The sequence below is a fragment of the Stenella coeruleoalba genome, assembly GCF_951394435.1.
Source record: "Stenella coeruleoalba genome assembly, chromosome: 14".
NCBI lineage: Eukaryota > Metazoa > Chordata > Mammalia > Artiodactyla > Delphinidae > Stenella > Stenella coeruleoalba.
The window spans coordinates 18,930,755-18,954,334 of record NC_137160.1 but is presented as its reverse complement, the minus strand read 5'-3'; the positions used below and the strand labels follow the sequence as shown (position 1 = coordinate 18,954,334).

At 38.1% G+C, this 23,580-nt stretch overlaps 1 protein-coding gene across 14 annotated transcripts in view; it reads right to left on the bottom strand.

Moving 5' to 3' along the window:
• TCF4 (transcription factor 4) overlaps nt 1-22,947 on the bottom strand; it is a gene marked incomplete at its 5' end in the record, with an annotated part of 357,231 nt that extends 334,284 nt beyond the window's left edge. For 4 of the 14 annotated variants that reach the window (XM_079941960.1, XM_079941975.1, XM_079941971.1 and 1 more), the window contains 2 exons: nt 18,413-18,485; nt 20,142-20,675. In XM_079941960.1, the coding sequence (XP_079798086.1) occupies nt 18,413-18,485; nt 20,142-20,243 (175 nt within the window). Of the gene's footprint in view, nt 1-18,412; nt 18,486-18,941; nt 19,004-19,143; nt 19,239-20,141; nt 20,676-21,153; nt 21,248-21,570; nt 21,695-22,391 lie in introns of those variants that run through there. The other 10 variants (XM_079941980.1, XM_079941974.1, XM_079941979.1 and 7 more) reach the window with 9 other exon arrangements.
• Nucleotides 22,948-23,580: the final 633 nt, after the last annotated feature.

Sequence of the window (23,580 nt, the reverse complement as noted above, 5' to 3'; positions counted from 1 at the left end):
GGTGCTCCAGAGCATGTGCAAAGGCCCTGGTTCAAGGAAAAGCTTGGCAAACTCCAACACCTAAAAGAAGACCAATGTAGCTTAAATACTGTAACCAATAGGAGACAGGATCCAAATGAGGTTGGACAGATACCTCTAGGATATGTTAAAGAGTACATACTGAAGTGTGTATGTGACATACTGAAGATGGGAGATGAAATGCTCTGTTTGACATTTTCTAAAAACTCACCCTGGCTGCTTGGGAATATGGATTCAACAAGGAAGAAGTGGAAATGTAGTTAGGAGGCTCCTAGAATATACCAGACAAGAAATGATGGTCTTTCAGTCCTTCATTTCAACTGGTAAAAGTGGAGGTGAAGAGCAGAACTCCATGATGATTAGATGGGGAGAAAGTAAGAGAAAGAAAGAGGCCAAGATGTCCTGATATCATTTAATCAACTAGGTGCATGGTAGTGCCATTCCCAAGATGCAGAGGTAGGACAGGCGTATATTAAGTGGAAAGGGGGAAGTCAAATAAAATAAACAGCTGGCTCTACAAACTGACACTGAAAAACACAAATGATACTGGAGCAATATATATGAGAGCTGATATCTTAGAAACTAAGATGACTTAGGGAGAAAATATCCATGGGAATAGAAGTAAACGTACATTGACTGACTACTATATATTGGACATGGGTCAAGTGCATGGCAAGCATTACTGTATTGAATTTTCCCAACAACGCTATTTCTACCCACTCTACAATACGGAAACAAGGTCACACTGCTAATAACTAGACGATAACCAACCCAATCTGATTCCAGATTGAGGCACTGTGCCACACTGCCTCTCAGCAGAAAAGGAAATGAAGGCCCAGGTAAGATTCCCGAGGGACTCAATTTACAGTTCACGTAGAAGAAGAGCAGCCAGCAAAACAGAGGCAGAAAACCGACCAAACAAACGAACAAAAAACATCATTGAATTTCCAACAAAAATAAACTGATATTTTCTCAAAAAGAGGTTTAATGAAATAATATTGCTAAATTCCTAAGTACCAAGATGAAAAAGGAAAGCCATGGGAAAAGACAACTGTCTAGAAAGGAATGGCAATTGGATGGACAGCAGACTTCTAATGAGCCACAATGGAATTCAGAAGACAGTAGAATAAAATCAGCAGAGTAATGAGAAAAAAAATCAATGTCAACCTGGAATTTTGTGCCCTGAAAAATTATCTTTCAATAACAAGGATAAGGACATTTTGGATTAAAAAATACAAGAGTTGACCTCCAACTTTCCTATACCAAAAAACCTCTAAAGGATATACTTCACCAAATATGAAAATGATCCCATAAAGGTCAAAGAAGCCAGAAAGTATTGAGCAAAAAATATTAGTAAACTAGTAAATCTAAACACTGTCTATAATGTTTAGATAATAGTAATATCTAATTTGTAGAAAATATTTTAAAGTTGCAAACAACAATACTCTCATAGGTAGGACAGTGATATAAGGAACAGGATTCTATGGTGCTAAAATTGTTTCAAAGGGGAGTTAATACTATAGACAAACTTCAGACTTTGTCAGATAACTATACATAGTAAAATTTAAAGGTAATCACTAAAAGAACAGAAATAAATTCCAAATAAATTCCACACAATGGGAGGGTAAAATAAAGTACAAAACAAACAAAACCTTAACTAATTACTTTAAAAGGAATAAGAGGAAAAAAAAGTATATAAGAAGCAATACAAATAGAAATTTAAAATTTAGATGACATTAATCACAGAGCTACTATGTCACACCATTCCAAGAGCCATATTCACAGTGTAGTCTATGTAAGTGGCCTAACCCAAAGTACAAAAAAATGTAAATGGACTTAAATAATTTGATATCTGATTAGATTAAATTAAAATCCAGCTGTAGCTGGCAGACTAAAAACAAACCAACTTGGATGGGTTGAAATTAATAAGTTAAAAAGTAGATACACTAGACAAATATTAGACAAAAAGAAAGTGAGATAACTATACTAATAACAGACCAAATAGACTTTAAGACAAAATAGTAGAAAGAGAATGACCACATATAAAGTGGATAAAGAGTTTAATTAACCATGAAGACCTAGTCATTTTAAACTTGAATACAAACAATTTCAATATGTATAAAGCCAAAACAGAAACACGGGGAGAAATCTGCAAAGTCACCATGATAGAGGATTATTTCAATCCACTTCTCTCAATGACAAAATGTCAGGCAGACAAAAAAAACTCCGGTAAAGGTACAGATGATTTTAAGGCACAATTAACAAGCTTAAATTTCTGGACACATAAATCCTTCAACTCAATAATAAAAGAATACACAATCTTCCCAAGCACACAATGGAACATTTATGAAAACTGATTAATTAAAACTGACAATAAAGCAAGTTCACAAGAAACAAAGAACTGTTGTCACATGGAACAGTTCTCTGACAACAATTAAATTACATTCAAAGTCAATAATAAAAAGATAAATAACATTCATTTGTAAAATTTTCAAGGTATCAATAAATATTGCAAGAGTTAAAGAAGAAAAATCATATTGGAAAATTTTAAATACTTATAAATAAAATATAATGAACACGTTACATATTAAAACCGCTGAATACAGGGACAGCAGTACTTAAAAGGCATTTTAGAGCCTTAAGTTTTTACATTAACAAAATAAATGATAACAACTTAATGAGCTAAGTGGTCAACTTAAGAAGTTAGAAAAAAAATCAGAATAAACCCAAAACAAATAGAAAGCTGGCAATAATAAAGATGAAAAATTAATGAAGTGGGAAAACACACACAAATAATCCACAAAGTCAACAGTTGATTCTTTTTGTAAAGACTAATACATGAGAAAAACATCTAGTGATCTTGATCAAGGAAAACACAAATAAAACCAGGAATGAAAAACGAAACTTAATTATAGAATCAGCAGAGATCAGAAAGCTAACAAGAGAATACCATGAACAACTTTATGGTAATCAGTTCAGAATTTTATATGAAACGTGAAATATTATATCTATCAGATATGTAATTTTGTTCATATATGTAATTTTAAAATGAACTAAAACTAAAAAACAAAGTAAAATTCTCATTCTCAATATTTTTAATATTTAAAAATTGTATCAGGGCTTTAAAATCATCTCACTCGAGGCTCACTCAGATTTTTACACAGACAAGTTTTACCTAATTTCAAGGAACAGATTATTTGAGATTTATACACACTCTTGTGATGAGTGATGAGAGATGATAGAGTGGAAATACTCTTCTATTCATTTTACAGGTCAGTATAATCTTGGAGCTAAAACCAGATAAGGATGGTAAGAGAAGAAATATTATATATCAATCTTAGTTAGAAACATAGATGCAAGATACTAAAGAAAATATTAGAAAACTGAGTCCAGGATATTATTTTTAAAAGAGTAATTAAAATACATCAATCACATTAATCAATCCCAAAAATCCAAGGGGAGTTTACCATAGGGAAAAATATAAATGTCACTCACAACATTAACAGATTAAAGAGATTTTTAAAATCATAATTTAAATATATGTAGAGGGGGCTTCCCTGGTGGTACAGTGGTTAAGAATCGCCTGCCAATACAGGGGACACGGGTTTGAGCCCTGGTCCGGGAAGATCCCACATGCCGCGGAGCGACCAAACCCGTGCACCACAACTACTGAGCCTGCGCTCTAGAGCCCACAAGCCACAACTACTGAGCCCGTGCGCCTAGAGCTCGTGCTCTGCAACAAGAGAAGCCACCGCAATGAGAAGCCACCGCAATGAGAAGCCCGCGCACCGCAATGAAGAGTAGCCCCCGCTCGCCGCAACCAGAGAAAGCCCACACACAGCAACTAAGACCCAACACAGCCAAAAATAAATAAATTAATTAATTTTTTTAAGTTTAAAAACAATACTTTAAAAAAATCATTTAAAAAATAAATATATGTAGAAAAAACTGATAAAGCTCAATACCACTCACAGTAAAACTCTTAGCAAGATATGTATAGAAGGAAACTTCCTTAATGAAATAACTACCAATATCAATGGTGAAAATCAGGGAAAAGACAAGGATACCCAGTATTGCTGTTTCTGTTTAAGAATGTCTTGAGGTCCTAGGTATCACAGAGTAAGACAAGAAAAGAAAAAAAAAAAAAGATATATCTGTCTGAAAGGGATTTGAAAGGAAAAACAACAGAACTGTCATTATTCACACATGATATGACTAAGAAAAACTCTAATGAAAACACAAAGATAATTTAAAATTAATAAAATTAATAAGAGAATTTAGCAACATGGCTGAATATGAAATCAATATACAAAAATCAATTACATTTATATATATATCAGGGACAAACAATTTGACTATTTAATTTAAAAGAAAATACCATTATCAATAGTAACAAAAATAAGGTACCTGAGAAAAAATCATCAAAAGATATACACAACCTCATGAAAAAAATTATGAAACTTTGAGATATCAAAGAAGACCTAAAGAATTGGAGAGATAAATGAGTGGAGATAATCATTATTAAAGATATATTAATTTTTTCCCAAATTGATCATCAGATCCCACGCAACTTCAATAAAATCCCTAAAAGGCTTATGAAAGACCTTGGCCAACTTATTTTTAAATTTCTGTGGAAAAACATAGCTAAAAGTAAAATGTACATGTGGGATGAGAAGAGGAAGGACCTTACCATATACTAAAATGTGGTATGAAACTTACTACAATATGGCACTGAGGCATGGGTAGACAAACTGACCAACAGATCAGAAAAAAAGGACTCAGAATGAAAGACCCTTACAAATACAGAAACTTACAATATTGCAGAAATAGCACTGTGGATGCCTCCGGAAAGTATGGGCTTTTCAATAAATGATTCTAGAACAAATGTATATCAAGATATTTAAGAAAAAGTGGAATTGAACCCCTACTTCCCACTCTACAAAATCAATCCCAACTGTATTAAAAACTTAAATATGGATGTCAAAACTACAAAATGCTTTCCAGAAGAAACATATAAGAGAATATCTTTATGACCTTGAGGTAGAGATGGATATTCCAACCATGACACGCAACATGAAAAGGTAAAGGGAAAAAAAATGACTACATTAAGTTTAAGGCCTTGTGCTCACCAAAAGATACCACAGGGAGGGTAAAAAGACAGGTCATAAAAAAAGGGAAAGTATTTGAAGCATGCGTGACTGAGAAAATTATTATCCACATATATAACAAGAACATCCGCAAAGCAGTAAAAAATTAAAATTTAAAAAGAAAACAGACTCAATAGAAAACTGAGGAGGGGAGATTCCATAGAAGAAACATGAATGATAAATAAATACATAGAAAGATGTTTAACCTCATCAATCATCAGTGAAATGCAAGTTAAGACCACAGTGAGATACATTTTATATTGTACACCCACTAGATTGATACAATTAAGAAATCTGAGAACACCACAGGTGGACAACAATATACACCCATCGTAACCTTTTATGCTGTGGGTAGGAGTGTAAATTGGTAACAACTTTGGAAATCAATTCCGCACTACCTTTTCATTTGTAACATTTGCATGACTCTACATCCCAGAAATTTGACTCTTAGACATCTACAGGGATCAAAAGAGATGATCAAGAACGCGTCAAGAGGTGCTAGGAAAGTGTGTAGTCTCAAAAAAAGGGAATCAATCCAAAGGTTCATTAACTAGAAAATACATAAATAAATTGAGGCATATTCACCAGCAGTGAAAATGAACTAATGCCACACACAGCAACATGGAGAAATCTGAAACATGCAATGCCAAGTGTAAAAAGCAAGTGGCACAATACAACACAGGAATGATACCATGTTTATAATCCTCCGTCAAGTGGAAAGAAAGAAAAAAAAGAAAGAAAAAAGAGAATATTTACCTCTGGCAAGAAAGACAGGGGAATGCGGATAAGGAAGAAACCCAGATGGTTCTGATGATGCTCTAGTTTTGACAGTGAGTGGTGGGTCCCCTGGTCTTCACTCCATCATTTAGCTTCATAATTCATATATGCTACATGTATTATTTTGTAGGTATCAAACATCAAAAGATAAAATGTTTTGGAATATTTGGTTGGGGTGAGACTTATAAAAAGTATAATGGAAGGAAGGGATACAGAAGCCACCAGTGTAGTCAACAGTCAACAAAACTCTTGTTGTAAAGGAGCCCAAGAAAGAGGACCAGTCAGTAGGGAGTGTGAATGAGAGGGAGAGTATGTGTTTGGTTTGTTACGCTTTTGTTTTGTTTCTATTATGAAATATTTCGAGCATTGAGGTGTCAACCATAACATTCTACCATTTTTTTCTTTCCAAAAAAATAAAGCACCACAGATAACTGTGGAAGCACCCTGCGTGCCCTCCGCACCCCAGAAGGAAGGTAACTTCATTTTGTTTGATTTTTTTAACGGAGCATTACCAGTGCACGCCTGGATGCTGAAGGAGTTCTCCAGGAGGCAGGAACAACACGTGGATGCTGTCCACTTGCATCAGCATCACCTACTGACTCACCAGCACAAGGCACGTGTGCTAAGGGGTTTTCAGCTCAGCAGAGATGGTTCTAGACCTCACTCCTATCAGCACCCTTCTGATGAAGCACACGCAGAGCTCTTGGGTCACGGGGCCAAGAATCACTAACTGGCGTGGCTATCAGGATCCAGCCCATACCCGTGGCATTCCCCCAACGCTCTAACTAGCCGGCAGAAGCAAAGATGGCAAGGAAGAGAGGAGGGAAAAAACCTCTTTTTTTCTTCAACTTGAACAGTAAGTATACCGCAAGAATGGTGACAGTTTTCCTAACTAAAATGGACTAACAAACATAGTGGGTTGAGAGGGGACTCCCAAGAGTAAACCATAAGATTCGTGAGAAAATGGAGGGAGCGGGGCAGAGAAGGAGCTAGATGGTCAGAGTGAAAGGTGAAGCAGGGCTATTCACTGGGAGGTGTCAAAGTGAAAGACTTTATTTCGTGGCTAATCAACAGTTACCAGATAACTTTCCCCCATGGCCACCTCAGACAAAAGAGAATCAGGTAAACAGCGTTTCCATCTCAGACGGAATATCGTACAAATCCTACCACCTTCCTAAAGTTCACCAAAGATGCTCAGCAACAGCGTGGGAATGTGCTGATACCTGATCCCAGGTGTGTGATGGACTCAATTCCACAGGTTGAACTGAACCACCAGAATGTTTACTGGTAATTAGAACATAAGCTAGAGGAAGCCTAAATAGTGCGTAATTACTGAAGACCATTAAATAAGAAAGCAGAGTCCCTTTTGCCTCTTTCTCCCACTCCCACCTCTGCACCCTCTCACAACAGAATTGCAAAATCAATCTTCCACTTTTCTCAGAAAATAAAAAGCACTTCTGTGGCATTTGGGTGCAAAACAGGCAGTCGACAGCACACAGTAGCTGAACGAGGTCTCAGGGTTACTGTTAGAAGATATAAAATACAGTCAATTTGCAAGTATTCAAGTTATAGAAAGTTTCTCTCTCTCTCTCTCTCTCTCTCTCTCTCTCTCACACACACACACACACACACACACACACACACACACACACACACACGCAAATGCCACGGTGTGTGTGTGCAACCCCATCTCTCAGCTGGGTTCCTGCAAAAGTCTCACTGCTGGTTCAGGCCACCCACCCTGACTACCCTTGAGCTGTGTTTTCCAGGCTGCAGTCAGAGTGTTCCCAGGCACAAATCTGGTGGGAGGAAACTGCACAGTCTCCCTGACTCGCAGCCTGGCATGATCTGGCCCCTACCTTCCCTCTCCCCTGCCTCAGCTCCAACCAAGCTCTAGCTCGTCCCCAAACACCATGCCCTGCTGACCCCCAGCCCACTTCCCTCCCCCTCCCCCTCAGACCTCAGTCAGGTGTGCCAGCTTCAGGGAAGGTTCTCCTGACTGTGTGGTCAGATACCCTATTGCAAACTCATCTAACGCCTCACACCTCTCAACGTAGAGGCTGACATTTCTCTGGTTGGTTATTCAGTGAATGTATGTCTCCTACATTGAGCCAATGCAGAACCGCGTCTGTTTTGTTCATCATTTTATTTCTAGCACCCAGCATACTACCTGATACGTGGTGGATGCTCAATACAAAATTCTGAAAGTAAATGAATAACTTCCTGCATACGAATTTTTAAATAAATATTAAAAATATTCAAGTGTGGGAACAACAACAAAAATATCTAGTGCCCTTGAAGTAAATGGGCACTATCTACAAATCTGATATTTTAATTTCTGATCCCCCCCCCCAAAAAAACTAACAAAAACATATGGGGCATAATTGTCATTGCCTCCCAAAAAGTCTTTGGTACCAAATTTGAGAGTACATCATAACAATGCTCTTCAAGGTCCAAATTCCATAATCATTCAAGTCCATTCTCTCTCCTTTATACTCATGTAGAAGTACACACACAGGATTTCAATGTTTCAGCTAAAACTGTAAAGTCTGTAGTTATATTTAAAAAGCATCTTTGGAAGAAGTCTACTTCCACACTTTGACATCACTTATTCGAAAAGCACTGTCTTACTGAATCAACGTAGAGCCTGTACCCAATGACAGCAGTATCCTATGCCAACTGCAATGCTGGCCTTGAAATTTTTCCTTGTTTATATCACCATAATACCTAGCAGTGCAATTTGAATCTTGACTCTCAAAAAACATTTACTAAATGAATGAATGAACAAGTGTGTACATGAAAGTTAATAATTCTTAATAATTCTCTTGTTATTCCGGTGAAACATATTCACAATGAAAAAAAACACCACTATGTACATTCATCCCTTTCACTTTTCTGAAGCTTTCAACATTCTTTAAACAATCAAGCCTTCATCAACAATAACGAATTTTTTAAGTAAAATGAATTGCTTAAAGTAATTATGGAGTATTTCTCACTTTATCCAACTCTACCAAAATTACTAGGGATTAAAGTGGGACACTACAAAATGTACACCCATGTAAAAAAGAAAAAGTTCCACATGGGCTAAAAAGATAAATTGAAGAATAATAAGAGGTCAACAAAATCAGGGGGCAATTAGATGTCAAAAGAAAATCAACCTTTGCAGCCAAAAGAAACTAAATGAAGAATCACAGTGCCAACAGCAGAACAGAAAATCATTCCATGGTTTGGGATACCAGTTAGACAATGAAGTTCTAGAAGGCGCCCAACAAATAATGATTATTTGAACAAGGATTGAAATTGACATTGTGCGGTCTTCCTTTTCAAAATTGCAAAACTGGGTTATGTATGAAATTGTAGATTAAATCTTGAAACGTGATTACCACCTGATGACCAAAATGTTTTCTCTCTGAGTTTAAAGGTGAAGGGTTGCAAAATATTCCCAACATGAATCCTTTATGTTCGAAAGTGAAGAAAAAGTTTGGGGAAGACACAGGTTCGAAACGGACATTTTTTTTTAAAAAAAATGGGTAAAGGGGTCTAGAATATGCCCTTTGTCGAAAAAATCTTGTTTCTATTCTGTAGCAAACATTCATTAATAAATTCCTCCTATGTCAATTCCAACTAGAACTTGAATTGTTGGCTTCAACTGGAAACTGGAATCACTGAAACAGTAGGAGGTCACAGAGGGAAAGACACTGTAATGTGACCAATACTCAAGGAAAGGGTGGTATTTACGTATTTTTCCTATGTGTGATGTCAGTATGACACATTATATTCACTTTGCCAATATGAAACAGCTATTTAACGGCAAACATGGCAAGAGAATCTAGATTGCCAGAATTCAGTTAAATAAATCATTTTCTCCAACTTAGCTTAAAACTTCCACTGCTGAATGATACAATAGGAAGAGTTTGGAACTGGGAACACCTAAATCTTGATTTCCACGCTGCCACTACCATTAAAAACATATATTTGGGGAAGGAACTGGATTATCTCAAAGGGAAATCCCAAAACCAGAAAAGGAAAAAAAAAAAAGGCACCCAAGACAGGAATGTGTGCCTGGAGGTGACTGAGGTGCCTAGACCATAACTGAGTCCACTGCCAAGCTGAGGAACCCGCTCTCTTTCATCCACCCTTTGCAACGGCCTTCCTCTGTGCCTGGTTCACAGTGATCTTGATATAAAAGGCTCCGTCCCAACGCCCCATGTCAAAATACTCCTCCTCTTTCAAGAATCAGAGTCAATTTGTCCATGAAACCTTCATTATTAAGTTCCCCCAGCAAGAAATAAGTTTTTCTTTACCTCAACTCCCACCATGTTAATGACACTTGTCTTCTGGACACTGAGTATTAATTAAACATGTACATTTCTATTCTTTCCTGTCAAAATACATGCCCTCTCAGGGCAGGACCTTGCTCCCACAAAGCCCTCTGAGTCCTATAATTGCTAACGCAGGGGATGTGTACATAGCATGTACTAAAAATATATATTAGATGAACCATCAATAAGAATTATGATAGGTAGATAAAAAATAACTGGCTAGATAGGCACAACCAACATCCCATCTCCACTGGCTACATATTAAAACCCGAGGGGCTAAACTGAAGCTATGCTATGAGTCTCCAGATAATGATATAAATAAATAGACCTTTCTAAACCATTCATTATCAATTTTTACTCATCTTAAGTGGATATAAAAGTAATTACTGACAAGATATGCAAATGTGCGTGTTTTTCATCTTGCTCTTCACCATTTTACACAAGATGAAAACTGGAGTGTCCAGAGCTATCATTTCAATATCTTCCTTCACAGAAGGTAGGTCTTTCCCTAGTTTAAAAGTCCTCAGAACGCCCTGGAGTTAAGTCTTGGCTTGGGAGATTTTAGATACAAAACCTTCCATTTGGATGCCTTGCAATTCAGCTAAGTACCCCAAAAGGGAATGTTTATATTAATGGAAGATGAAAGCAAGGAAGAACATTCTAAAAGGTATTCCGTAATGGGGCTTTGTCACCACCTTCTCTGTTTTATTGGGAAAATAGTCTTTTCCCGGGAGGCTGAAAGTTTCTATGCCAATCACCAGTCTCGTTTAACTATTTGAACTTAAAAATGTCAGAGAAAAAAAAAATTCGTAATGGAAATGCTGACATGCTATGAAGTCAAGAGGCACAAGCAGGTGCTCCTGTAACCCAGGGTCATAATTCAATCAAGCTGTATTTTGACGTCATCTGTTACAGAAAAAAACCAAATGGTTTATGAACAGCACCAGAACCCCCAAGATTAAATTACAGCCCTGATATTTAATCAGGGGTCTTACTTTGTTATTTTTAATAACACAATACATTTTAACAGTTATTCGTCAACTGCCTTAGCCAAATTAGAGCATGTGATGACAAGTGAGCTGGATTACGTTGTCCATCTCTCACGATCTGAACTTTTATTATTTTTCAGAAATGGAAGATTATACAAGTTTTCCTCCTCTAAAGAAACATACAGTTGGTACCAACGGATTGAGTCCAAACCTTAATTAAAAGCAGCATGGGGTCCCTGAGCAGCAGGTCAGGACATCTGCATTTGTGTCCTATTATAGCCCATAACCAACTGTATGATTTGGGCAAAAGACATTTAACCCTCCCAAACCTTAGCTCTTTAACCAAAAATAAAATCATAGAACATCTCTAAAGTCTCCTGGTAAGTCTAAATTTCTATAAATCCTTTACTTGAAAGGCAATCTTGTGGAGTTTCTTTGGGATTCCCTGAGGAAAGAAGGGCAAAATTTTTATAGCTGAAAAGACAATGAATTTTTAATTTAATTAAAAAATCACTCTGATCGAAGAGGCATTTGTCAGCTAAAAATTTTAGGGGCAATATCAACGTCAGCAAACGAAACAGGTTCTTTAAAAAGTAATGTACAAATACTGCTGAACGTGTGAAGGGTTGTTTGCAAAACAGATCAATACAGGCACATCCAACAATGGATTGCAGTTAATAAACCGCATATAATAATTACCACCAATGGCAGTTTAGAAAGTCATTCATTAAATGTTAATTGTCACACAAAAGTACAAAAGCAGCCATTTGAACAATCGAGTGGCTGCACCTTTAAATAGAATACTTTCTTACAGCCCTGAAGTTCCTCCGTATAAACTGATTCTAAACACACCTGGCTATCTGATATGCTGATTAACTGGGCCTTTATTTATTGTTGAAATGAAAGCAAATATGACAACCTTTTTCAACACTTTTGCTATTCCTTTGAGCCTGATTAAAAATATATATATAAATATATATGTAAAACTTATAGAAAGTGTCAACCAATCTTCTCTAAAGATTAAACTGTTATTTCTCTTACATCTCTCGTAAGCATTAAGAGACATATGGTTGAAAATTACCCACCTAAACCTCATGTGCCTACATCACTGCTGAGTCTAAGTGGGATCACAGATTTAGAAAATGGATAACCCATGTGTAAGCTTATAAACTTGGCGGTCAATTTTGAAAACTTTATTCAGAGTAATAAGCCGGTGACAAAAATAAATAAAGCCTTTAAAAAAAATAACTTTGATGTGCTTTGCTTTACTTTCTCTAATACTCAGCACCATCTAATTAACTTGGAAGAACACCTGGTCATAAAAAAATAGCTCATAAAAGACAAAAAATAAGGAAGGAAGGGATTTTTTTTCTGTTCCTACCTAGCTTCATTTCGATGCTTTGTGCAAAATCTGACTTACCCAACATATAGGTATAAGGTCTAAAGGTTTGGCCAAGAACATTTTGGTTCAAGACTTGTAAACTGAAGAACATTTCAAAACACACCATGTTCCTTATTAGACAACTTCAGATCTGTTATCTTGGCTTATGGGAACAGATCTAAATAGCATCATGATACTAAACGTTGCAGCCTGGGGCCACCAGGACTCAACTCTCTGCCTTGGACAAGGCTGCAAACTTCCAATATAAAATGTAGTTTACCATTAGGAGTAAATGTTTGATCTGTAAAGCTTCCAAAATTACTTTGTTTATCATAGCAGATGAAAGCAAAAAGGAATAATTTTAAGCTCAAAACAAAACTGTTTATATGACAGTCTTTACTGCTCCATGATTCTAAGCATTTAAGACAGATTCGAGCAATTAACAGCATAAACTTTCATTACATAGTTCTATTATATATGTTTATGTGACTTAGCTGTTCATCTGTTATTTAAGTGATTTCCTCATTACAATAGTAGGGTAAAGATAATTTGCTGATGCTGTCAAAAATGTTAAGCATTTCAGGCTCAACAGATCTTGGATCCCTACGCTTGTTTAATGCATTTTATTTACTTAAGTCAATGTCAAATAGAGTACTGCTTCTTCCTTCTGAATTTAGAAAACGTAACATTTTAAGCACATGTCTGATAATAGACATATCAAAACTTCAAAACTGCTTATTTTAGTGATGCAGATAGAATTCAGGGTTTTTGTTCTTGAATATTAAGTTTCAAAGATCTAACAAGGAACTGCAAAACTTTTTTTTACAGTTAAAAGATAGGAAACCTTTTTTTTTTTTTAGGTATTAACAGAGCAAGCTTGGTTACCTCAACTTTTGGTTTGACTAGGTACATTAAAATAATTGAAAAGAAAATATTTTCACTGGTTCCCAAGCAGACTGTCCATTTACAATAGAACCAAAACACAACTTTGAAACTACCTACTATATTTTCCTTGTTAAAAAAATAATAAAAATATGAGAGAGATACTAAGTCACATTGAAATCCAACATAAACTAGAAGCTTAGTTTGGATAAGAAAGCAGGAAAAATAATGGACATGGTTTATACCATTATCTTAAACATATTTTTTAAAAATGTTTATCTACTGTAAAGATCAGGAAGAGTATTGCACACCAAGCCTCAATAATATATCCTTAAGCCTATAAGATATTGAAATAATAAGCTATATCTGACTCTGTGTCTGTGTGTGTGTGTGTGTGTGTGTGTGTGTGTGTGTGTGTGTGTGTGTGTCTCAAAAGACACTGAGCTAGGCAGACCAGGCAGACCTGGGTTTAGAACCTGATTCATTCTGGCTGCCTTGAGGGTAAGTAGTTTACCATCTCTGAATCTCAGTTTCCTCATTTATAAATTGAGCATGGTAATCTTGGCATCTCACTGGGTTCTTGTGAGGATTTCAAAAATACAAGAATATAAAGTGCATAGTACACCACTTGGCATAGTAAGAAGCACTTTAATTCTGTCAGTGTCATGCCCAGCCACCCCTGTTATTCAATCTAACATCTTGCAAATAGTCACAGGCCAGATCAGGCAAAAGAGAATGATCAACAATCCAAAATTCAGCTCCAAACCTTAAAAAGCATTCAAAGGGCACATGTGCACTTAGAAGAATTTGTAGGCACAAAGATCAGCACACAAATCCTGATACCCTATTATGCAAAATACAAATTTAGAAAAACAGAGCAGTGAAACCAATATTACTCCAATAAAAGGATTTGCAGGGCCATACAAAATTAGCAAATCAAAACTTGTTTCTTAGATTAGCAAATAAAGGCATAGTTCAGAACCTCTTAACTTGGGCCTCAGTTTTCTTTGTACAATGAAGGCACTGGGCTGTCTCTTTCTAAGGGGTTCAATCCCCCAAATTCTATGATTCTAACAGAATGGATTTAATGCCACTTTGCTTATTTTGTAACCTGTTAAATTATTCTGCATTTTATAAAAGCCATACAACCACTATGAACTGCACTATAATAGTAAGGCTGTTTAAAACACACACACACACACACACACACACACACACACAATTAAATAAGTGTACTCCACAAATACCTTTAAGGGAGACCATTTGTTTTTTCACGCCATAATCATGAACTCAAACTGTACGGATGGATATTAATTCAGAATGCTGACCATTTGAATTTTCTCTGTGATACAGAACTACCAATTGGAGCGATTTATTTTTTCTTACTGAATTTACCAAACTGATGTGTCATTTGGGTGTCATGTGGGTATCAGTAAAATAACTTGTGTGAATGTCAAGAAATGTTTTTTCTCTTCCAAAAATGACCATGACAGGGATGTGGTGTGTTTTACTGCTGCTCTTAATTGTTAAAACACCCATCCATTTGGCACCTTTAACAAATGCTGAACACCTAAGTAAAGCTAAACAGTTACGGGGGAAAAGGCTCAACTTTTAAACTAAGGGAGGAAGATGTAGGATCCGTCACAGACTAACTGTAAATACATGTAACAGATGTGAGCAGGACTGTTGTTGAGTATGGATAATTTTAGAGCCCCAACTTTAAAACTACTTTGTAAAAGATGCCAAAGCTAGTATGTTTATCTTTTGCTCATGAAAGACTCAAAGGTAACCAAAGAAACTGTAGTTTTGTTATATTAGAAAATTAAACCCCTGTTCATCAATAAATTATAGACTCTAGGTGAATTTTTTTTTCTTCTGGTAACTTTGCCGTCCTACTTTTTAATGAGAAAAATTTTCCAATCATCCAGGCATGTGGATGCTTTTAGCTAGTTTTAAGATCAATGATATAATGGATCTGAAATCCCTTTATATAAGTCACCATATAGGTTTCAAATATTTCTTAAAAATAATTCCAGAACCCACCAATTCTCCCCGTTAAGGTCATCCAAGCTCTGAACTATCATGGCTGAATTGTTTTAGTGCTCTCTGCTGAACACCTGCAAACATCAAACAAAAACTGCTGGTCCTTTCCTGGGTTGACAAAAGCCTTTCATGTGAAAAATGCTCCCTGGGAATGTCAGGCTGTAGCTCAGGTTACATTCCATTCTCCCTAGCAGCCTCACCATTTCTTAAGGTGGTAGGAAAAACCATGTTTGTGAAATGAAAGATTAAAGGCAATATGGCCACACTTTTTTTAATTCTCACATTGCAAATCACGAAGGAGCGCCCTATATGAATGGAATCCACAGCTACTGAGAACTTTAAGCATGAAACATTACCATGCCTCACTCTGAAAAAACAGAGCTGGTTTTTCCAATATGAACAGTTCACTTATACTTTGGACCTTTTTTCTCTGGACCCAAGTTTCAAAGCTACCCATGGAAGTGACATCTGAGCACCCTTGGGACAATGGATATTAACCTGATGTACATTTAGAAAATTATTTCTCAGTCCAAAGTTTCCTAGTTCATCCTTCCAGGAGCAAAATGCAGTTTTCCTCATTTTTTTTTTTTTATTTGTTATGCTTTAAAAGGGACTTATCTTTGTTACTGAGTGGAAACAAAGCCACCTAACTGTGTCTTGGACAGATGAGAAAAACCAACACTCCAATCTGTACTGTGTATATTATAGTCCCCATCATACTGCACTGGATGAATACCCTGCATTTTCAATCCAGCAGCGAGAACAAAATCGGCACTACACTTTTTACCTTTACAAGTAAACATTTGGGCCTGAAAACTACACCTCTGGTACGACGTCACTTAAAGTTTAACACCTTAAAAATAATCACAGCATATTCATTGGAAATATCACAACACGTCTCACTAAGGATGAAGCCTCTGTCTAGGTTTACATATACAGATATACTGTCTTAAGAACTCTGTAAGTTTCAGTATATGATCATTTTCCAAAATGCATTAATACATATTCATACTTATTCACCCTACACTCTGTAAACACTTAAACATCATAGCAAGGACTTCATTTAAATGTGAACATAGAAAAGGGACCAGATGCACAGTTATCTTTTTAAATGTAACACAATTTCATGCTTCTAAATCACCTTACTTTATTAAACTATAACTAAGCTGATATACTTAATTATTCCAAATGTGTCAATTTTTACAAAGTACAAAAGAGTATTTTTGCACTGACTCTGAAAGCAGTCTATCTCTGAGCCTTTCTGACATAATCTACTTTCAGATTTCAACTATACATTTTCTTAAGGAAAATCATGAAGAAAGTTACTGTCAGAGATAAAGTTAGCAACTGTTTTGATACTGTCTATCATGAAAAATTAATCTGCCTACATGAGATACTTGTACTCATCTTTCCTTCAAAGTTGTATAGAGAACACGATAAAGAAATTTGGAAGACACAATACGAATACAACAACAAAAAAAATTTTAAGTCCCAAATGAAAATTATAACAGGGTCCAGGACAGTAAAACACAAACATATGGTCAGTAGCCCTTTTAATCAAAGTGGACCCCCCAAAATAAAAGATAAAATGTAACTATAGGAGGCATCTCATATTTCACAAATCAAGTTGTAGAGATAAAAAATCCCTTAGACTTATGGGGGCCAGCAAAGGAGAAGTAACTTATCTAGAAATGAGCAACTTTTAAATGCCATTAATTTTATTTAAAAAATACCAATTATACAAATCACAAAGATGAACAGATTTCTTTCACTGCTACAACACCAAATGAATATTAAGAGATGTGAAATTATCTTCAATAGCTAACAGACAATTCCACTGGTATCTCACAACTAAACGATGTCAACATTTACCAGTCTGACTTAAGAACAGGACTCTGTCTAATGTCCTGTTATGTACCACTGCCAGAACTCCTAAAATACTACAGCTGTTTAACAAGCATAAATGGATTTAAGCCTTGAACCTAAAGGAGAGCAATGTATGCCTCCTTCTGATATGAAATTCACTAGACAAAAAAAATACGTTTTAAACGAATAGCATATTTTCAGTTTTCACTTTTAATAAGAGACCTTCAGAGAGTCCCCTATTAAAACTCCTCCTTAGATACCAGATAATCACTGCACACACAGATTCCTTTGTGAATAGCGCTAATGTCTTTTTAAAGCATCAGCCAAAGACCTTTCATTTATAAAATGTAAAAGTCCTTCCAAATTTGCAACTTTAAATATAGAAAAATTCATTGCACAAGTAAATTCTTAAAAAAAAAAAAAAAACTGAAGCACCAAAAAGGATATTTTAAATATAAATGAATTCATATTTCGCTCTCAGATTAGCAGGAGTCTCTCTATTTACAGCTATGGTTTACTACACAGCATTCATCTGCAAAATTAAGCGCTCATTTCTTTAAAAGGGTTAATTATACATAGTACCCAATAAAATTGATATTATTTACAAGGGATTTGCCCTTTTCATGAAAGTTAGATTTTTCCCTCTATTTTCAAATAAGGAAACATTAATATATTCCCCCATGTTAACACTGCCTTATCTTCACGTGTTTGATTACAATTGTATCAGAAAATTGCTTTTAAAGTAAGTGATGAATTCTGAGACAGTTTCCTTGATTTTTTTTTTTTTTTAAAAACCCTACTTTTAATTTTGCAAAAGATAATGTTTTTGCCTAAGTTATACCACTAATGGATAATGAAATAACCATATCATTACAGGCTAAAATTTCAATGACTTTTTCAGAACACTTCAACAGAGCCAAAAATATACCATGAGTGAATAAACAGCTAAGAACATTTAACTACACACTAAGAAAAGAATTTACATACTTGAGCCAGTAAAATGTCCACTCGCCAAAGAAGTTGGTCCATTTTTCCCACTGCTCACAGGAGGTGAAAACATCTAAAAGAAACAAAGAAACATTACTGTTGAAAAGACGACATTTGTGCCTTCAGAGTTCATCAAAGATCTTTCATACTCTCCCTATACAATATACAGTTTATGCTAAGGGCTCATTTTAGTAAAATACATCACCATCCAACTTAAAACGAAAACAGGCACAACATTACCAATCACTCTCCCCCCACCCCAACCTTAACCACTGTTTTCTTTTTCCTCAGGTTCATTAGATCGCCAGAACTAGGTAGGACTACATTTTAAACGAACACAGTCCCCATGATGTGAACAAGATTCAGTTTGGAGGGCAGCAAGCTCTCTAGAAAACACTAGTTTTACAAAGGAGAAGAAAGTTGCTTGTTTTATATTGAAAACCTTGGCCATAAACGTGGCAATGTCCATTTCCATCCCGTATAGGATTTGCCTGTCATATGTGAACCCAAATAAAAATAAAAGTGCCACCTGCACTAAATTCTCATTTCGTCTCTAACATGAGAGCAATTTGAAGCAAGACTCTCTCTCCCTCTCTTTCTCTGCTTCTCTCTCTCTCTCTCTCTCTCTCTCTCTCACTCTCTCTCTCTCTTTCACTCTCTCTCTCTCCAGCATTTATTTCGACCCTAATTGGTTTCCCTCTTCTTCGACGTATCTAGTGGATAATGCGCACCTTCCCTGAGTCAGAGCCTGCAAAAAGCAAAGAAACGAATGGAGAAAGTGCAGCAAGCAGAAAGGGGGCTACAAAGCTGCCTAGGGCCACGTTTCCTGGCAAAACTTCCGAAAGCCATTTCTCCAAAAGGTCTAGAAGAGAAGCAGCAGCAGCAGCAATAGCAGCAGTAGCGGCAGCAGCAGCAGCAACATGAAAGAGCCCCACTTAGAAGGCGGTTTGGATTTTATTTGTGTGTTTTGTGGATTCTTTTTATTTTGCTTTGCAAATGCATCTTACACCAAACTCATCTGGCATTAAAAATGAATTATTTCCCCTGACATGTTTGGGACTTGGTATGGGGAAGGGAAGCAAAGGGATGGAGAAGGACCAAGTTCCGTCATAAAACTCCACAAGTGTGTAAGTTCTGCTTTGTGCTGATCTCACGACTCCGAGATTTACAAAGACCGTCTAAAGGGTTCTAAAGAATGTATGCTCAGCATATGCACACGAGTTTTCAGAATCCCAGGAAAAGATGTAATGAGGACTACAGGTCCTACTAATCCAAAGCATCATCAGTTTAAAACTCTGAGACAACTGGGGTCTCCTATTTTCTCTTTTCCATTTTCAGAAAAAATAAATAAATAAAATGAGTAGTGCACAAAGTATCAGTACTCTCAGTGTTCAGATAAGGTCAAGTTTAGGGGTGGTTTACAGTTTTAGGGGTGTCTGTTTTTCCCTTCCATTGGAGTGAGACTCCATTATTTGGGGGATTCGGTGGGTAGGAAATTCAAAAGCAAGTAATTAAGACTCTGAAAAAAAAAGCCTGAATCGTCCATCACACCCAAAAATTGTAGTTAAAAACTTATCAAAAAGACCTTCATGTTTACCAAGGACTCAGCCAATTAAAAATTATTCCTGTTCTTTAGATTATTATTGGTTTCTAGCTCAAAGTGTTTGGGTTTTTTGTTTTGTTTTGTTTTGTTTCACAGCTGTTGTTAGTTTCCACCGTTCTTTCTTACCGCACTGAAATCCAGTAAATCACTCAGCTCTTTGTCCGTCCCTAAGGCAGCCATTCGCTGTTGGTGATGCATTTTAGCAAAATCACACAAACCTAGAAACATGGAAATAACCGCAATCAGAAAATCCAGTCCCAATCCTTGGAGAAAACACAATCGGATTTTTGGAGACTGGGGGGGTTGTGGGGTAGGGATGTGAGGGCGGATGGGAATAAGGTAGAAAGGAGGGAGGGACAGGAGAGTTGTTTTTTGTTGCTTTTTTTTTTTAAGAAGGAATAGGCAGCAATAGCAAAAAAAACAAAAACAAAAAAAAACAAAAAACTGCTATTGATATTGTATTTCCAAAGAGACGATCAAAACTGGTAACATCCACTATAAAACCAAATCCGGGAAGGAAAAAAAAAAAAAGCCGCTCTTCAGCGCATCATTTTATGCAACAGGAGGTAGAGCGAGAAATGAATGGATCCCAGAGAAAAGAGAAACTACTCAGAACGATCCGGTCTCAACTTTCCCCCCACCCCCCCCACACACACTCACACACGCACACACGCTCACACACACGCTCACACACACACACCACTCCCCTCTGCGTTTCAAAGTAGCTATAAAGAAATTAAAGATGAGCGTCTCTGGAGTGAAAACACGTCCAAAGGGGGAGGGGTGACAGGGTCGACGAAAGCGGGGCGGGGGGGAGGGAAGCGGAGTGGAGGGTCGGGTCCCGTAATGGTCCAGCACCCTAATTTGTGAAAGAAAGGGTTGTAAAAATTAAAGTCAGGGCCTTGGCAAAGTCATCGGTCTCTCCAAGTGGCACTGCCGGGGAGGGGGGGCCGAGGGGGGGGTAGGGACGAGGGGGAGGGAAGAGGCGCGGGAGAGGAAGGGGTGTCTCCAGGGGGAGCGCCGGGAGCCGGGAGCCCGCGGCACGGGAGGCGCGGAGCCGCGTGCGGGGCCGCCGAGCCCGAGCCCCACGCCGCCCGGCGCACCAGCCCCGCCGAGCCCCGCCGGCGCCGGTACCTACCGCCCGCGCGCGAGAAGGGGCTCTCCGTGCACCGCCGGCGCCGAGGCGGCGTTCATGTCTAACCACCGCCTCTACCTCCTCCGCCTGCGCCCGCGCCCGCTCCTTCCCCGCCGCCGCCGCCGCCGCCGCCACTACAGATCCGCAGACACACAGCCAAGATCCCTGACTCTTAACACCAACTCTCTTCTCCGGGGAGGGGAGGGGACGAGGGAAGGGGGGGAGGGGGAAACACGCAGAGGCGCACGGAATTGCAAGTTCAGCAAAGAAATGGGTGGGGGGCCTCCGGCGGGGAGACGCGGCTCGCTCGGGTCGGGCTGGCTGGGATGCACCCCCCCCCCGGAGAAAAAAAAATCTCAACACCTCCCCCGCCGCGCAAAAAAAAAAAAAAAAAAATACAAACGAAATTTCATCGAGCACCTCATTTTCCCTCAGAACGTCAGTTACAATCTGAAGCCTGAACAGTTCAGTTTTTGCCCGTTTCATCCATCGGAGGCACTTTGAAATTTATTCGAGTTTACATCCCCTCCTTTCTTTCTCTGACTCTCGTTCCCTCTCACTCACACATCCACACACGGCAAAGCAAGTTTATACTAGGCTGCAAATACACGTGATGCAAAAAGACTTTGCCAAGAGGAACAATATTTTTCTTTTCCAGATATAAACCAAGCCACATTTTGCTGGGGAGATTTTCATGTCGGTAGTTCTGCGTTGGGGGCGAAACCTAAATTACATACGTTTTTATCCCCTCCCTTTTAAGTCACAGAATAGTATAGCTGCAAACTTCAACAACAACAACAAAAAAGGCAATTTTTGAGGGTGGATGTTGTTTTGTTTTTACACTTGAGTTCCTAGGCATGCTAAGTCCCCGTTCGCCAGCACTTTAAGTTTTTAATTCAACATTTACCATTACAGGCCCTGCATGCTCTTAAAACATACTTTTTCACATCACTTTTTAGGATAAAAATTAAGCTGCATAATTCTATCGTTTCGTAATAACAAGCGTACTTTATCCAGTATATGCAACATACGCTATTTTAACGTGTGTTAAAATACACATTCTATAAACCCTGTTATTGCTAGATGTGCGAGTACATACACAAAATGCATGCACACACTTTTTCCCATTGGCGATTATTTAATAGGTTGTTCCTTTTGTTTTAATAAAACACTGGGATCGACATTTAAAATATTAAATTCAATTACAAACAGTTTACTCTGACAGCAAATTGTAACGTTACCTTAAATGGCCACAAATATGCTCACAATATTCCAAGGAAAGTGACTTTAAAAAGAGAGACAAAAATCTTCTGCAAGTACTTAGTATCTCACATGTGTATCCCCCAAAAAAGTATTTTAACTGGTACTCAGTTCTGCTCCAGGGATATCCACAGAATACAAGATTATGCACCTGGCTCTGGTTTTTGCATATTCCACCATAAAACTGCAACAAAATTCCCTCCCCCAAAAAAGAAATCATTAAAAAAAAATCCAACAACTTTTTCTTATTGTTTATAAAAAAAATATCAACACAGGATAGTTATAATTTTTCCTCAAACAAATCTTGTTGGTGGTTTTTTTTTTCTTCTCCTCTTATAAAGCCTTAAACTTGTTCCAAGTTTAGAGGTGTCTCATCATCATCATCCTCCTCCTCCTGATCATCACCATTGACTCCCCCGTGGAGTCACATTGATAATAATAGGTTTCCCTGAAAGATACATTGTAATCCATTCACATCCGGGCACTGCGGACTTATAAAGAGAAGGCGCTGCGGCCGTGGCTGCTCCTCCAGACAATGACTGGGGAGGGGCGGGGCGGGAGCGGGCAACCATAGAGTAGTAAACAGAGTGCCTAGAGAGGCGACCAAGATGGCGACGCGTGCGGGCCACGCCTCCTCCGGGAAAGGAGGCGGGTGGCGGGGTTCGGGCGGGTGTCGTGCGTGGGCTAGACCTGTAAGGGCTCTCGAGGCGGCGTCCGTGTTCACGCGCGTTGCTTCTTGTTCCCGGTCCTTGCCTCTGTTCTTTGACTCAAAAGTGTAGTTTCTAAATAAATTAAGGAATTAAACTCCAAAGACCTGCGCGGAGGAGTCGGAGTCAGTGAGGGAGGCTCGGGAGAGGGAGGCCTCCCCGACGGAAAGCCGGAGCCTGGTTCTCCCGTAGTGTGGAGCCGGCCCTCTTAGCGAGGCTCGGGCGGCGTGGAGAGAGCCCTCTGAGCCGAGGTGTAGCTCCTGGGCCTGGAGGGAGATGTGGGTCCTCTCCTAAACCACCCGCATCCATCTTCTTCTTGGCCCCTGGAAAGTGAGAACTGTCTAAGTCCCGGAAGTCCACACTTGGAAAAGACGTTCGTTTATTCCCGTGCAGGCTTAGATCGATTCCGTGCTGTGACCCACTACTGATTCAACGTCTCGTTCTGGCCCAGAAAGTTCTACCC